The sequence below is a fragment of the Lolium perenne genome, chromosome 4 (genome assembly GCF_019359855.2).
Source record: "Lolium perenne isolate Kyuss_39 chromosome 4, Kyuss_2.0, whole genome shotgun sequence".
Classification (NCBI taxonomy): Eukaryota; Viridiplantae; Streptophyta; class Magnoliopsida; order Poales; family Poaceae; genus Lolium; species Lolium perenne.
In genome coordinates this window covers 253,103,637-253,120,379 of record NC_067247.2, presented here as the reverse complement: position 1 = coordinate 253,120,379, position 16,743 = coordinate 253,103,637, and the positions used below count along the sequence as shown (strand labels likewise).

Here is a 16,743-nt window from a genome sequence, read left to right as displayed (position 1 = left end):
ACACTCCTTCTCCCAGTCAGTAACCCTAGCCCAAATTCACCAACAAATCCTCAAACAGCCCGCCAAAACACATCCCATCTCCCCTTCCATGGCGTCCTCCGCATCGTCGTCTACCACCGTCCCCCCGGCTTTGCTCCTCCCACTCATCCCCTGCCCATTCTGTGGAGACAGGATCGTCAGCTATGTTGCTAGATGCGGCCAGTACCCAGGGACGAGGTTCTACAAGTGCTGCCATCACGATGTTAGTATTATTCTGACTGCCCCTCCCCCACATTTTTCCCTGGTCTAGTACTCGAAGTCATTCATCGCTCACAGATCTATTTTTGTATCCGAGCTCGCATAATGGCGACTGCGATTTCTACGAGTGACAGCCAGTGTACGCCGCCAGGCCTGAAGTCGCCGCAGCCATCGCCGCTCCCGCCGCTCCAGTCCTAGTCCCCGCATCCGCCCCAAACTCAGCTACCCCCTCAGCAGCAAATGTTCAGGTCGCGCCCCCTGCCGTTGAGGATGAGAAGCTGCATCCAAATTGCAGCCAAGCTTCCGCTCGGCGCAATCAGGAAGCAAGAGGACCGGCAGGCGCTTACGCAGCTCAACTCCCCCTCGCCAACATCATGCTTAGTGTCTCAGTTTTAGTGCTAGCAGTATTGCTCGCAGTCATGGTCAAAGTGTATTTCGAGTAGACTTGGGGCTGCCACGATCTGTACCGGGTGGTTAACTAGATTGTCTACAGGCAACTATGCCAGTATTAGTCAAGCAGTAGTAGTCAAGAAATCTTGGACCGACAGTACAACATTTCGAGTGGTTTACAGTTCGGCCGGCTCAAGAACATACCCGTCATCTCACCAACGGAAGCTGTCCCTCAGTGCAATAAATGATCTACGTACGCCATAACAGTGCGAACCGAACCCATGTATTCCTCCTTTTCTGCAGACGCCCAACCAGGCAGATTACCTCACCATACGAATCGCGACGCAAACATGGACGGCCCAGATAGTATGATCATCTGGGCGTACGAGCCAAAACGCCAGCTCCACTAACCAGCCCTAACTTAAAGGAACTTACCTTAGTACTCTATTTCTATTATACATAGCAAGAGAAAGAAAACGATCTTCTTATATTATCAGTCCTAAGCAGGAAAGCCCGTTAGAGAGTGGTAAACCAATAGATCTGACTAAAACTAGTCTTCGCAGATTCAAGTAGTGGATCGATACAATGGTTGTACCTCTTTAGGCAAAACAAAGAAGGATCAGCAATGGAACTAGATACTAGTGATATAGTAGAAGCAGGACTTGGCATGACAATTTCAGAAATTCGTCCCTAACAGGATCGAATTGGGCTATGCCCAATATCAGTAAACAGTAGTTAAGAGCCTACATATTATCTATTCTAGAAGGCACTTCTAAAATTTGAAGAGGATTATTTTTGTTGAGGGTTGCTATTTTTCAAGATAACACCACAATTAGATTTGGGGAGCATCGCTGGCTTGGAGATTTGCATCTAAGTCAGAAATGCCCTTCTCTTTATAGTATTTTTTTTTCGAAAAGGGGTTGTACCCCGGCTTCTGCATCATGACGATGCACACGGCCTTTTATTAAAACTAGTACAAATGCCCGTGCGTTGCTACGGATCCTCAAATTTTATTTCTCAATACACATATGTAATTCACAACATGAAAATTTAAAAAATTAGGAATATCATAATATACAACATGATAATACCAAAGGCAATAACAAGACAGCATTGTTGCGCATATGCGTGATTCCAAGTTCTAGGTCTTGTTACTCTTACGCGGTAAGTCTACACCCGTGTTCTAGGCATGTCTATTATGGAAAGAAGAGTAGAAGTACTGGTACTAAATTAGCAAATAATACAAAAGGTTGGATATTAAAGGTATTTCAGAGTTACAATGCTTGAGTCATCTGACAATATATTTATCGAAAAGATTTTATGATTGACAACCAAAATCAGAATAATTTAGGTGACACCAAACCACCTACTAAACCTCCTACAACAGTGCCATTTTCTACCATAGCAGATCTTTGGCAAGATAGTTCTTGTTCTGGCTCCTACATTGGTTAAAGAAAAAAAAAGTACATTAAATCTTGATGGATGAAAAATACTTTGCAAGGATTTATAATGGAAGTAGTATTAGAGGGCATACTCCCGAAAGAACACCACCCTTATGAGATAAATTGGAATGCTAGAACAATACACTCTCTTAGAGAAACATTAAATTAGAGATGGTAAAGTACATATGAGATGTCCCATGTGCAATTGATTCGATCTTCAAGTAGCTGAGTAGGGAAATTTCTTGTAGGGTCTTCCCTATTCTCATAGTCAGACATAACGATCAACAACAAATAAATAAAATGTGGTTCTCAAAGTGTTAGTGCCCAATTTCAATAAGCGGAAGCGATTATTTGTGCCAAAAATGGAGCTACTTAATCCCATCCCACCTAATTGTGTATGGAGGGCGGCTGGAAGAACCAGGCAGGCTCACCTCATCTCCTCCAAAATGAAATAGGACACGACGGAATTAACCGATCAATCAATCTAAACAATATATTTTCTCCATTGTTGCTTTCTATAGAATACAAGAAAGATGTAAATTGTAAAACATCAATGTTGTAGTGGTAAACTACAAACAACGTCATCAAAAAATAGTGGTTAAGATTTAAATAGAAAGATCTGGAGAATTTGTATATATGTACAACACTATTCTTTTTGTCTCCTCAAAGCAATATAGGTTGGTTACTATATGAGCAATTAGATATATGCAAGCAAATGATCCATGTAATAAATAGAAGAAGTAAAGCAGATCCACTCATTTTATAAGCAGACCGGAAAGAAGTTAATTTAGCCACTTGCATTAAGGCATGCCGCGATATTCATATAAATAAAGAACTGATATCATAATAATGTGGTTTTGATCCTTTTAAATTTATTCATGTTCATATAGCAGCAAATGGTAAAGTAAAATAGATTAGAATCTGCCCAACCTGTACTTGAAAGTTTTGCATTGGATGTAACTTTGATCCTTGACCTGTAAATAATAGATTGGAATTAAAATTAACCTCGTATGCTCGTTTCTTTTTTTTCCATACTACATGGCAATGCCTAATGGTATCCTAACAATAACAGTGTCAATTGTATGCAAGAAAGCGGACAGTCGCTGATAAATATTGTCTAGGAGACACTAACTCTATACAACATGTTTCCAAAATTGATGTGGTTGGCTATAAATGAACTCTAACTCTATACAACATGTTTCCAAAATTGATGTGGTTGGCTATAAATGAACTCTATACAGCACAAGTTTCTTTCTACCTGTCTTGTAACGCTGACCAAGGGCTAACCAGAAAGCAAAACGTGAATGTCATTTCAGGTGCAATCACATCTCTTAGGAGCACAAATAAAAAAAAGAGGCACTAAAATGGCTAGGGAAAGATTATAGTAACATGATTTCATAAACAGACATGGAACTTGGGATATACTAATCTATGTTGCCTCGGACATACTACTCTTGAATTCCTCCAGTTTTGGAATAGCACTTACCCAAGGATCCTTGAATTCTAGTTCTGTAAATCAACTGTACTGAAATTAGAAAATAGAAGTAATAGGTATACATGCCTATCGTCTAATTTATTGGTGTCATGGTGTGTCATATAGTTGAACATAGATATGACGAACGCTGGAAAACTCGAGTGCAAAAGAAGCAAGAACGCGGTGCACACGAGGCAGCTGCTCCTTATTCGAGGAGTAGGCGTTGAGCTTAGAGTACAGGGGCGGGGAAGGCTAGGGGGCGGGCGTGTAGGTGCGGGCCAATTCGGAAGCAAAACCTAAAATATGGTTTCCAAAGTTGTGCATTTCACACATAGTCCAGTTGTTTGTTATAGACCAGATAACTTTAGTTCTTTATGAAATATTTGCATATAGGACATGAATATAATAAGAGACAAAACAGTAATAGATTGTCACAATGAAAATGTACCTGAGTATGGTGAAAATAGGCATAAGTATGTACCCAAAATCCCAAATCGGTACCATAGAACGTATTCAGACTTCCAACTCATCACCATTGAGATCAAAACTTATCAGCGGGCAGAATATATGAAACAGTAAAGAAAACCACAACGGCAATATCTATCAATTTGTATATTGCATGCACCAAAGGAGATGATAAACTGAACCATGCAGTACAACTGGCGTAGCATCATCAAAATGAAGAAACAGGTCGAGCTTGCAACTTCTAACAGATGGAACAAAAAGAAAATCCACGAATGACGCGCAACATAATTGATCATGGATCAAGTACACTGGCTGTCTGTGGGAGGATTCTTAACATCATTTACCTAGAGAAGGCGCCCTAGTGGTGTAATCACATCCCGGAAGCAGTTCTGGCACGACATGCCGACAGCGCGACGTACAGTGATCGCTAGATCGAAGTGGTTGTCCTCCTCCTCTGCATCCTCCTTCAAATTCATCGCCCTGTTCCTCTCCCACCTCGACACCATCACCACACCAGCACCGAACATTCATCTTCTCAGAGGACCTTGAAAATGATTTAGACGATGACATTCATCTGTTTCGATCCGTCAAGGTCGCTCAGATCAAAACTTTCTTATTATTGTGATACAAACATCAGATCTTACATGTTTGGGGAGAGTAGTTATTGTGCAAATAATGAATAAATACATTAGCCATATCTCAAGGTCATTTGCCTAGACATATAGATTTATATACCATCAGAACCATAATATGAAATATGAAGTTCCACAAATTGGCAATGCTAGTTTCCACGCAGATTAGTTTCACATGTCCGAGCATCATGTGTCGATGTAAATAATTCCATGCAACTTTCAGGAGGGTTTCAAAGTTGGGTATACATACTTTTTGTTGTATGCAAGAGACAAAAATAAATAACATGAAGAGCTTTGCACAATGACAATGATCAAAGAGGCACTAAAATATAGCTCCAAGATAAGAAGGAGGCCACCATTGTTGTAGATAGAATAGACATTTCTCCAAGGGAACAGTTGAAGAAGAAACCATACCTTAAAGCCCCAGATTTAGAATATCACCATCGTAATGAAGGATGAAATAAAAAGCAGATAGAACACTCTGATTATTCATCAGCTGTTTTCCACTTCCTTGTGAATAGCAGGAAGCATGATTCAGTACCGCTGGCTTGAAAGAAAACAAATGCCTTCATCAGCCATGCATATATCCAAAGAGAATAAAGATCATTAACAATAACTCCCAAGAAACAAGGAAATGCATATCTAGTACTTATATGTGGCATTTCCTAATGCATAGTTCATAGGCACCTTCGAAAGTGACATCCGAACCTCTTGCGATCGTTTTCGAAAAGAATAATCATCGTACATCAAACTCCGGAGAGAAAGATTAATTTGATTCAACATACAGTGAGGTCTGATTCAAGCAGATCACTGGACTTGGAACTTAGCACTTGATGATTTGAGGTGTACATGAGCTACTGTCAAGCTCTCATTTATATGATAAGAAAACAAAGTGCACTGCATGTGTTTACTGTCAACTATGTCATGTTCACACACACACGCAGGCATTGCGCTTCAGGAAACTGGAGAGGTATTGGTTCAACTTTTAAAAGAGCTAATCTTGACCAACTTCGAAAAGGAATGCTGCTACAGTTTGAGATACAGAACAATGGATTTAACTTTTTTGGCAAACCTATGGCTTCAACTTGAATTGCGCATCAGAATAGAATGGATTAGTCTGAACTACCACAGACAATTGTATTCCCCATCATTGCTTTCGAGTATTCCTACAAATGGAAAAACGCATCAGCAGAAAACATGTTACAATTATGATAAGAGATCATTAGTAAAAATAATGATGCACATTAAAAATGATGCAAGTTCCTTGTTGCTAAAATTTGCACCCCGGACATGGGAGGACATGGAACGACAAACCATGAGCGTGGAAAAAGTGAGAGAGGGATTTACCATGGAGGTGGGCGGGACAGGAACAACGTGTGCACAGCGTCAGAGTTGCCATTGGGGCCGCTGACCATGCCCTAGATGCATCGGATGGTACTGTCTCTGCAGTTGGTCTTGGCTGTGTAGACGCAGGCGGTGAACTCGCTGGTGCACACACGTCCTCCTTGGTGTTCACCCCCTCGATCTGCAGCGGGAACATGGTCTCGTACTTGTTCGACTTGGACCAGTGCCGCCACAAAACCAGGACATGAAGCGAGGGAAGCGAGATGGATGGTCGCCTCTTGTAGCCTAGGATCCATAAATCACAACACACCAGAGAAGTTGAAACCCAAAATATTTTGTTGTTGTGCCGGCGGATAGGAAAGGTGAGGTGAAGACGATTGAAACCCTATGAGGAAGGGGTCGCCCATCACGGACGGATGGTGCGGCGTAGGGGCTCGCTTGGGATTTTGGATTGAGCTTCCTCTCAGATTCGCACAGGGAGAGGGTACTCACCTTGGGGCGCTTCGGAGATCTCTAGGACGTGCGTATGCCATGCTGGGAGCAGCATCCATGGTGCGCTCGCCCTCAAGGAGAGGCGGCGAGGTGTGCACGGTTAAGGAATCCCACACATCTTGTCTTCCACCTAGTCTCCTCAATTCATCTCCCTTCCAGGCATGTGGAGGCGGGTCAGTGGCAAGGGAGAGGCGGGGCGGAGGTTGTCTCCGAGCTGCCGGGTGAGCAGCGGCGGCTGCGGGTCGGGATGAGCGGCGGCGGTGTGGGTTGAATGGGGAAAAAAGAGGGCATGGCATCTGGGGAGTGTTTTCGGGGCTGGCGGCCCATACATTTGTCCGCTCGGGGGTGGGACGGCCCAAGTGCGCGACGCGAGTACTACAGGGACGACGAAAAATCTAGACGTATTGATATGGCTGGCAGAATACGGAACCAGATTCTCCTTTTTAAGTATTGTAGATTGTAGATGTAGAAAATTCGAAAGAGTAATGTTTACAACTCACGCATGTCCGAGGATTGATATAAGAATCAACCACCGAAAACAAGACATACTGCGACTACAACTCAACATAGCCTTCTAGTATGCCGCCAACCAGCCTGGCACAAGATATCCTGAGCGACCATCAGGAGCCGTGTGCATCCAGTAACCATAGCATCCCGCTATCCCTCCGGGGAAAGTAGAGCCCAAAGTTGGACCCAATGGGATACCATGTGAATAACCTGCAGGAAATGAAAAGAGACTTTTTTGTTAAAAATGATATCATTTCGGACCCTCCAAATAGACCAACATAAAGCGGAAACCCCAATCCGGATAAACGCCTTAGATTGTCTATCTACTCCATTTAACCAATTACCAAACATATTAGTAATATTGGTAGGAGGTGGAAGATCAAAAGTGAAACAAACCGTACGCCATAATAGTTTAGCTAAAGGAAATTCAATAAAAAGATGTTGAATGGTCTCCTGTTCCCCACAGAAAACGCATTTTGTACACCCATTCCAATGTCGTTTAGCTAGATTATCTTTGGTTAACAAAACTTTATTACTCATGAACCACATGAAAATCTTGATCTTAAGTGGAATTTTAACCTTCCAGAGATACTTGCGCAAAAAAGGGGTGTGGTCACACATAAGATCTTCATACATCGACTTGACAGTAAACAAACCGTTAGAAGTCAATTTCCAAATAAAACGATCCTCCTCATCAGTCTTCTCTTTATAGTATTGTGAAACAAAACATGCCAACGTTGTTGATGGTTTAAATTTAACAACTTTGAATGCTTGTTCTCGACGTGCTCCACCTGGTGATAAATGGGCGACTTGGCTCCATTTGGTTTAGTGATTGATGAATGTTAATCATTCTCATGTACCTGATGTTTTTAAGTGGAACCTTCATGCCTCTAGGGTGTTTCTGGTTACGTCCATGTACATAGATAGGGCGAATAAAACATTGTTTTCTATACGAACTAGCGTGGTGGCCCTCGCAAACGCGAGGGTATCATCTTAAATATGTTGAAATTTAATTTCTGTATATTTAATTGAAAGTAATATATCTGTAAACATCCTAAATATTTTATTATCTAAAATAGAAAATGCACATAAACATGTTTGGTCATCTTAAAGTTTGTGGCAGCCTATATTAGTGTGCGTCCCTAACATTAGTGCATTCGATGTACTCTGCTCACCTACCAAAGCACCGCTGGTGGCGACCGGTCCATGCCAACTTCAAGATGTTTCTACTGAGAATAATCTGTGAAGGAAACGGGAAAGGTCCCAACACAAATAGACCGATAAAACCGTAAAAGTGATAGTGGGGCATATCTTTTCCAACTGAAAATTAAAAATTTCATCTCTTCATTTTCTAAAGAAATACTTATTCATGTATCGTAAAACCGAGAGCCTCTAATTATCATCACCACTTAAGTATGGATAGAAATTCTTGATTGCATTCTGAGAAAAGATAAAGATACTAAACAGGATTCTTAAAAAAATGTCTACTTCCAGACATTTACATTCGCAAAAATATTTGAGCAACTGAAAGACCTCGCTATATAGCAACAGGACATCACAATATTTATTACTCGGTTTAAAATGTATAGTGTTCTGATAACATACTTAGTTAGAACATGATATAATACCATGATAAAACGTGCACCATTATTCTGAGTTGCCACCAACACAAATGTTACAAACGCTGGAGAAATAGAAGAAAGCAACCGACCTCTTAATTTACTGGAAAATAAATCACTGGATCTTTGTATATTATTACTCAGCTCTAAAATGTATAGTTTGATGATAAAATACCTGGTCAGAACATCATTATTCTGATTTGCAGACAGCCAAAAAACGCAAACATAGAACAAATAGAAGTAAGCAATTGATCTCTTACTTCACTGGGAAGCATACATGAAGTTGCCCGACAGTGAATAAATCATTGGAGCTCATAGAAATTCCATCACACATGAAAATAGTTCTTTCATTGTAGTAAAAGTCCCAGATTGCAGAAGAAGCACCCTAATACCGCAAAGGAGTTTACCGTGCGATACTTCAACAGCTTCTCATGAATTTCAATCGCTTTCATCTGTCATCATTGTTTTAAATCTATCGCTCAAATTTAGTTGTTATTTGGATGACATAGTAACATAAGGAAGATATAATACTGCAAAATACATAAACAAATCCCGAGCCTGGTTGGTTCATAAAACAAATTGTATGATTACATACATTTTTTTGGTCACACATATCATAAGCAAAATAGAAGTATGCAAGTCAATGACAATACTACTCAAGAAAGAGCCATCTTTTCCATAGTAGATTTTGTATAGCCTTCTTGGTTATTTATCATCACATATTCCCACAACATATATACAGTTCTTGTGCATATAATTATCTTCCCCACTTGATTCTTCAAGCTTGATGCTGATTTGTCCGAACCATTTAATCCAAACTCAAAGATTGAGATGCCATCCTTAATTAAAATCTTAATGATCAATTTTCCGCCCATGTGTTGTTGTAACAGGATATTATATGAACTGTGAATGAACTCTGAAAATGAATGCACGAATGTAACATGCACGCTGTACGTTGATGACATTCAAACAATATCCGAAGACTGACCTTCAAACCAAAGTAAATTGGATTAACTGGAGAGAACAATTGATCATATGATCAACACAATGCATAAGGATCACTGCGACTCATAAAAAAAGAATCATTGTGGCAATAATAATTATAGTACAACACATACAAATCTATAGTTACCTTTACCACAGTACCTCAAACACAGGTTGGTCGTCTCCAAAAGGTAAAATATGGGAATATTGGAATTGGCAAGCGGAATGGTAGGCATGCATTGTGTTGAAAGCAGACACAACAGGTTCGATCTTGTTTTTGTTCAAGGCGTCGCTGATGAGCTCCGTATGTTATTTAGGAAGACCTCAACATAGGCACAACTAAAATAACTGTATTTGCTGAAAATACTTTTTGAGAAGATTCAAACCAGCGAATGCATAAAAGTTGTAGCATAATAGTTGTCAAAAATAGATTATATGATGTCCTCAGAATTATAGAGATGGAGTGCTTAGTGCGTACCTTCTTCCATCGACCTATATCATTCAATTTGAATTTGTTCATATAGTACTTAGGCGATCATGCATCTGCTTCGTAAAACAGATCTATCTAATATGCAATTGCCCTAGTTCCAACTTACATATAGCAACTTATTGGTGGAACATACTGTATTTGGTGGAGCGGAGTACATCCCATAGCTAACCTGCCGGCCGGCACTTGTCGAGGAGCTGCCTGCAGGGAGTAGCTCTCCCGGCAGTTTCTCTTCTAGGCTTTCTTTGACGGAGATGCAGGCTTCACGATGGTCCATGACAGCCTCCCATCTGGATGGGCAGCAGTAATCGTGACTATGCCATTGATCGGCACGGATCTGGTTGGACGATCCTTCTCGTCTTGATTCCAGCCGCCGTTTCTCCTCTTTGCTGTTTCCGGCTCGTCGCGCCCGCCCAAGCAGTTGTGGATCTGAACAAATCTTTGTTAGCCAATCTGCATCGTCATTGCACGAATTTGCTGATCCACCGGGATAGACACCTGTGTGTTAGTTATCGATTGCACAGATCCGTGACTCACACAAAAAGGTTAGCGTGTTGGCGCAGGACTTTTAAGACCACGTGAGATCCACATTGATTAATCTCAACCATTTATATATTGTAACACTAAATTGGTAAATCCTGGCCGTTCTATGTCTTGTGTTTTAATTATATAATAGATTTTATGTGGAAGCTTAAGGTTACCCTTAAAAAAAGTGCTTATTGGATCCGCAGCAGGTTACCAACAACGTGGTGAACACTTGGTGAGGAGCGAGTTAACAATTAAAATCTAGTATCCGAGCGAGTGTGAGAGCTTTACGTCGGTCTTTTTTATTTTGAGGGAATTTACGTTGGTCTCTTTGGAATGATCATAATTATAGTGTTCAACAATGTAAGATCTTGTGATCGAATTGCATGCACTTACCGCTGCGATGGGCGCTGCGGCCTTGGATCGTGGCCTACCATGTCTATGTGTGTCTGATTTTACAACTTTGTTGCTTTGGCCTCAAATAGCATAGAAAAAAAACGGACTCAACCAACTGAAATGGCAATTTTGAAAGATTGGGGAGCCGGGACGGTGAAATTAGAGCGTATTGGGGAAGAATAGAGACGTGAATGCAATTCACTCCTTGGAAAATAACAAGTCAAGAGTTTTCCACGATTCGTACGAATTCAATGGATTCATGGAGAGCGACACGAACGGCTCTTACCGTCTTAATAAAGCAGCCGCCAAGCCTATTTAGCTGGCAACACCACCCCTTCCACGATCCCAGTCAAGCACCACTCTCCAGCTGGCTAGCTCACAGGGGCCGATCGCCGCCGTCGTCGATGTTGTTCGCCGTTCTGCCCGCGGTACTCGCCGCGCTCCTGGCGCTGGCCGTGTCGCGGCTGTGGAGCTACGCCGTGGTGCGCCTCCTGTGGCGGCCTCGCGCGGTGGCCAGCATGTTCCGTGAGCAGGGCGTCCGCGGGCCTCCGTACAGGTACCTGAGGGGCTCCAACGAGGACATCCGGAGGATGAAGGAGGAGGCGGACGGCGTGGAGCTGGACGTGCACGACCACGACTACCTCAAGAGGGCCCTGCCGCACTTTGTGAAATGGAAGGATCAATACGGTATGGTTTCTCATTAACAAAAGCTGATAAGAAATAACAGTGTGTCTGGTTTTAAGTAACCTTGGTCGAAGGGACGATGTCTGATATACCAAAAGATACTGCTTGTTAATTAGCAGGACATTTTTACACTCTTAAAGGCATGTGTTCTTGTGTCGTTTTGAGGCACCCTGAAAAGTTTTCGTAACTACAGGAAAAATGCAATGGATGAAGTGTATGTTAACATATGAACCTGCAAAATTTCAACAAAAAATATACTTTTGGAAGACCCAATTTATTGGCCCGTGGTGTTAATATATGAGCATCCAGTTTCTATCAGAAAGAAATATATCTATCTGTCGAATTTCAAAGTACTCCCTGATGTTTTTGTTGTTTTGTGAAGGGCACAAATGGTCATCATATTTTTATGACATTCTGCAGGTTTAAATGTCATAGAGTAGCAGATTATAAAATAACTATGATTTTTTTTGCACAATCAGAATAAATAACAGGAAAAAATAGGCCTAGTAAATTACTCCCATTTTTGCAATAAAGGTAACGATGTTCTAACAGTACCGGGTGGTCAAGTCCTGCAGTATATGATGAACACATGTCTAAGCCCATAGTACCTCCATACTCGACTCTTTTCACCGAATAGTAATTTTTCTATTTGTAATGTTACTAGGAGGGCCATTTCTGTACTGGTTCGGTCCAAAACCTCGAATTTGCATCTACAATTACGAGCTGGTTAAGCAGATTCTCGCAAACAAATCTGGACATTTCATGAAAAATGATGCACATCCGACTTTTCTGGCAATGTTCGGCAAAGGGCTCGTAATGGTGGAAGGCGCAGATTGGGTGCGGCACCGCAGAGTGGTGAATCCAGCTTTCGCCATGGACAAGCTTAAGGTAAATGCCTATAATTCAAAATTCAGTTCCAACTCCAAGCCATACGCTCGCTTACTTGCAAAAATCTAAAAAAGGATCCTAACCTACAGATGATGACAAGAACAATGGTTAGTTGTGCTGAATGTTTGATCAAGAAGTGGGAAGACCAGGCTGCCAATAACAAGAACAGAGAGATAGAAGTTGAGTTGAGCAACCAATTTCAAGAGTTGACAGCAGATGTTATATCTCGTACTGCTTTTGGAAGTAGCTACAGGGAGGGCAAAGAAGTATTTCACGCACAGAAAGAACTTCAGGCCATCATGGTGGCAACCTTCCTCGATGTGCAGATACCAGGATTCAAGTAAATCAGTTCATATCGCAATAGTAACATTCTGCATATACAATAATTATGGGTCTTTTACTATGTAAATATTTTCAGATATCTCCCTACTAAAAGGAACATACGCAAGTGGATGCTACAAAAGAAGCTTCGGAACACGCTATCTGAGATGATACAATGCCGAGTAGCATCGAAGGAAAGCGGATTTGGAGATGATCTGTTGGGACTGATGCTTGAGGCTTGCTTCGCAAAAGAACAAGGGGAGGAGCACGACAAACTGATTCTGAGTATCGATGAGATCATAGATGAATGCAAGACATTCTTCTTTGCAGGGCATGAAACCACATCACATCTACTTACTTGGACGATCTTCTTGCTAAGTGTGTATCCAGAGTGGCAGCAGCGGGTAAGAGAGGAGGTTCGGAGAGAATGTGGGAAGGAAAATCCTAGTGCAGAAATGCTTAGTAAATTAAAAGAGGTAAGACTGAACCTACCTACTCTTTCATGGATTCCATAATTGTCCATCTTTAATTCTTGCAAGTGTCAGCAACTTCATCATATTTTAAGTAGGCGCCATAACTTTTCTAATTATAGTTACATCTGAATAAATAATTATCTTAGTGTCATATCTGAATATATTTACATCTAATTATAGTTACATCTGAATACAAATTTGTGTCATATCTGACAACCTAACACTGGGGATTGGCATTGCAGATGACAATGGTGCTCCTTGAGGCACTGAGACTGTATTGCCCTCTTATTTCAATGCTGAGAAGACCTATCTCTGATATCAAACTGGGAAGTCTCAACTTACGTAAAGACAATGAAATTGTCATTCCTATCCCAATACTGCACCGAGACAAGGAGGTCTGGGGTGACAGAGCAAGTGAGTTTGATCCGATGAGGTTTGAGAATGGGATTACAAAAGCAGCAAAGATCCCACATGCTCATATAGGATTCTCTATAGGTCCAAGATCATGCATCGGTCAAAATTTTGCAATGTTGGAAGCCAAGTCGATGCTGGCAATGATCGTGCAGAAGTTCTCCTTTACTCTTTCACCAAAGTATGTCCATGCACCTGCAGATAAATTATCACTTCAGCCTAAGTTCGGTCTTCCTGTAATTTTAAGTCCACTTGATGTATGTGTTTATATATGATTATATGGTTTTAAGTTTCTACATGTCAATAAAGAGTATATCCAGTCTTACACCCACAATGTAATCGTGTGACAATTTCTGTATGTCAACAAAACAACTCTGGGTGGTTTTCATGTCATCCTAACAAGGTATATCGGATTGCAATTTTGGAAATGATATATTAAAAATGGTGTACAAGTTGCCAAAAAGTCATAACTAAATGTCATAAAGTTGAATATATTTGTATTTAATTGCAGTGGTGCTAGTGTCCAGAATATGATCTGAGTGTCTTTACCAAATAGATGTCAATATATTTGCATGTTTACACGAGTTAGGGTTTCAAATAGAGAATGAAGAACACAACAGCTCTAATCGGCAAAAAAATCACTCTCCCATTTCTTCCCTTATTTACAAAAAAAAAAAAAATGAAACCGTATCTAGGAGGAATTAGACATTTTTTGATATAGTAGAAGTGGGACTTGGCGTGACAATTCCGAAATTCGTCCCTGATAGGAATCGAACTCCAGTCGTTAGGGTGCGCCACTGCGACCCCAACCACTGGGCTAAGCCCACGTCGCCCCTTATTTACAAATAAACTTTCATTTACACAATCCATTTTATATTAGCCCGTTTACTTATTCATATTCACCTATCGAGTCCGATAACACTGGAACGCACTCTTAGGATGGAGCGAATAAATTTAGAAGCCCCATATTGTTACAAATATTGGCAATAGACGTCACACAAACGCTTGTAGGTAATACATCATCGAGTTGATAAAAAGACAAAGATCACTTTAAGCATGCATTCAGTTATTTTTTCTTTATAAAGTGTTGATCATTATTGTCAAGCAAGAAAGGGTTCGCGGCAAGAAGATCCATTATCTCGTACTCTGTTTAATATAATTGTTGATATGTTGCCAATTCTCATTAACTCTGAGGGCAAAGGAGCAGTAGGGAGGGCCCATGGATTGGAAGGCTTGGTTTCCTCATACCGCAGCCAGAGGGAGGCGATTCGAAGCCTCGATATGTTTTGTCCATATAAATAAATATATTAATCTAGACTCAACCAACTATATCGTTGGTCTTGTGCAGAATACTCTCCTAGAGGGCGGCACGACAAAACCATAGCCGCTTTCCTTGTTTCCCTCTCCTCTGTTCTCCTGCCATGGACAGAGGAAGTTGGCACATAGCGCCTGCTCGGGGATGCCGGTGGTCGGCTCTCATCCCCTCCTGCTACGGGGACCTACGGCCTAGCACAACATGTGACCCTAGACAGCCTTGCGCTCGGCAGAGCTAAGAAAAAAAACGGTTCGGCAGAGTACTTGGTACTTCTTGATATTAATATTTTACCCTTTATCCAAAAATTAAGCAGAGTCCATTTACATCCACCCACTGAATCCATGGTGGTTCAGACTTCCAAATTCAGCTATTGGCAATCTGTTGTGGGATGCCGTCCGCACTTTTCACATAACTAGCATGCAAGCTGTGATTACTGTACGGTGAAATTGTTTGCCTTGTTTCTTTAACTTTTGGGCACCAAGAGCTCGTTGTTGTAGACGGACCACAGATTCTGACGATGAGGTACTCTCTTTGTCAAGCAGACTCTGTGAAGTCGTGCCGACTGACAAAACCGAATCGATCATCTGATCTTTGTTGTGGTGTTTTGAACCTTCAATTCTGACCACGACAGAAGGCAGGGTCAGGTCCATGTCCTGCCCCACGTCCAGCCTAGATAGGGGCAATTTGCGAACCGCCAGAAATCGGCTGCATGCCTGCATTGCTGTATTAGTACAGTAGTGATAGTAATTGATGTTGATTTAGCACAGCAACTATCTTATCGCCGTCATGAATGGTCTCGCCTGACCGTATTTCTTACCTGTTCTGGATTATTTATTTTTTCCGCGAGCACACCAAAGTGTGCCTTATCTTTATAGAAGGCAGAATTATGAATACAAGAAGACTACAACTCGCTGCGGACAACGAGCGCAGACTGTCAACACCCGGATTTTTAAGTCCGGATGCCTATTATGTCATACATTGCAATCCCAGGAAATTGTTGTTGCGAGGCATAATAGTTAAGTATCACAGTCATCATTCATTACAAACCATAATATTTTACAAATTGGAATCACATGATCCATATTACACGAATAGTTGATCTAATGATCAACGAACAAACACAAGTTCATAGCGAAAGCGTAAGATACAAGGACTCTCTAGTCCACAGGCCAACGCTTGACGTTAGAAGCTCCTAGTTGTGGTAGACGTCCTGCTGATCGTCATCCTCGTACTGCTGCTCGGCTTCATATTCTGGCCATTTGAATAGCCAGGGACAAAGCCGTGAGTACTTTAAGTACTCGCAATCTAATACTAAAGTAAGTACTAACATTGCTATTAATGGTGTTCTAAGCTCTACGTTTATTTGCATAAAGCCAATTTTATTTGATAAACATTTTAGTAAACAACTCCTCATGTGCTAACTAACTCAAGTGAGAACATTAGTGTCATTCCCACAACTCAGTTGTGATTCAAATTTAAAGTCACCGTTCAAATCCAGTTCAAAAACACCAGTCACATAGATATAAATTCTGATGACGGAAACAGAATGGCCTTTCCAATTGTCCATATCCGCGGACGCGGCTATTCGAATAGTTCTACACTCTGCAGAGGTTGCACACTTGTGCCACAACATTTGATTACATCCGTCAGGGATAAA

General features: G+C 41.3%; 1 protein-coding gene and 1 long non-coding RNA gene across 5 annotated transcripts; one reads left to right on the top strand and one right to left on the bottom strand.

Annotated features, from left to right (window-relative positions):
- Nucleotides 1–1,877: 1,877 nt before the first annotated feature.
- LOC127332250 (uncharacterized) lies at nt 1,878–6,058 on the bottom strand. 4 transcript variants are annotated; one of them, XR_011743519.1, is made up of 3 exons: nt 5,988–6,058; nt 3,000–5,806; nt 1,878–2,066 (listed from the first exon to the last, which is right to left on the bottom strand). It is a non-coding gene; the product is annotated as an uncharacterized lncRNA (long non-coding RNA). The 4 variants fall into 4 exon arrangements; XR_011743518.1 differs by having other exon boundaries at nt 1,878–4,582; nt 5,055–5,806; XR_011743517.1 differs by having other exon boundaries at nt 1,878–3,043; nt 4,353–5,806; nt 5,988–6,057.
- A 5,279-nt stretch (nt 6,059–11,337) lies between these two features.
- Nucleotides 11,338–14,177, top strand: LOC127332251 (cytochrome P450 709B2). The gene is made up of 5 exons (XM_051358524.2): nt 11,338–11,681; nt 12,343–12,566; nt 12,656–12,906; nt 12,985–13,363; nt 13,603–14,177. Exons 1-5 carry the CDS (start codon nt 11,399–11,401, stop codon nt 14,044–14,046), a joined length of 1,581 nt encoding a protein of 526 aa, XP_051214484.1. The 5' UTR covers nt 11,338–11,398; the 3' UTR covers nt 14,047–14,177.
- Nucleotides 14,178–16,743: the final 2,566 nt, after the last annotated feature.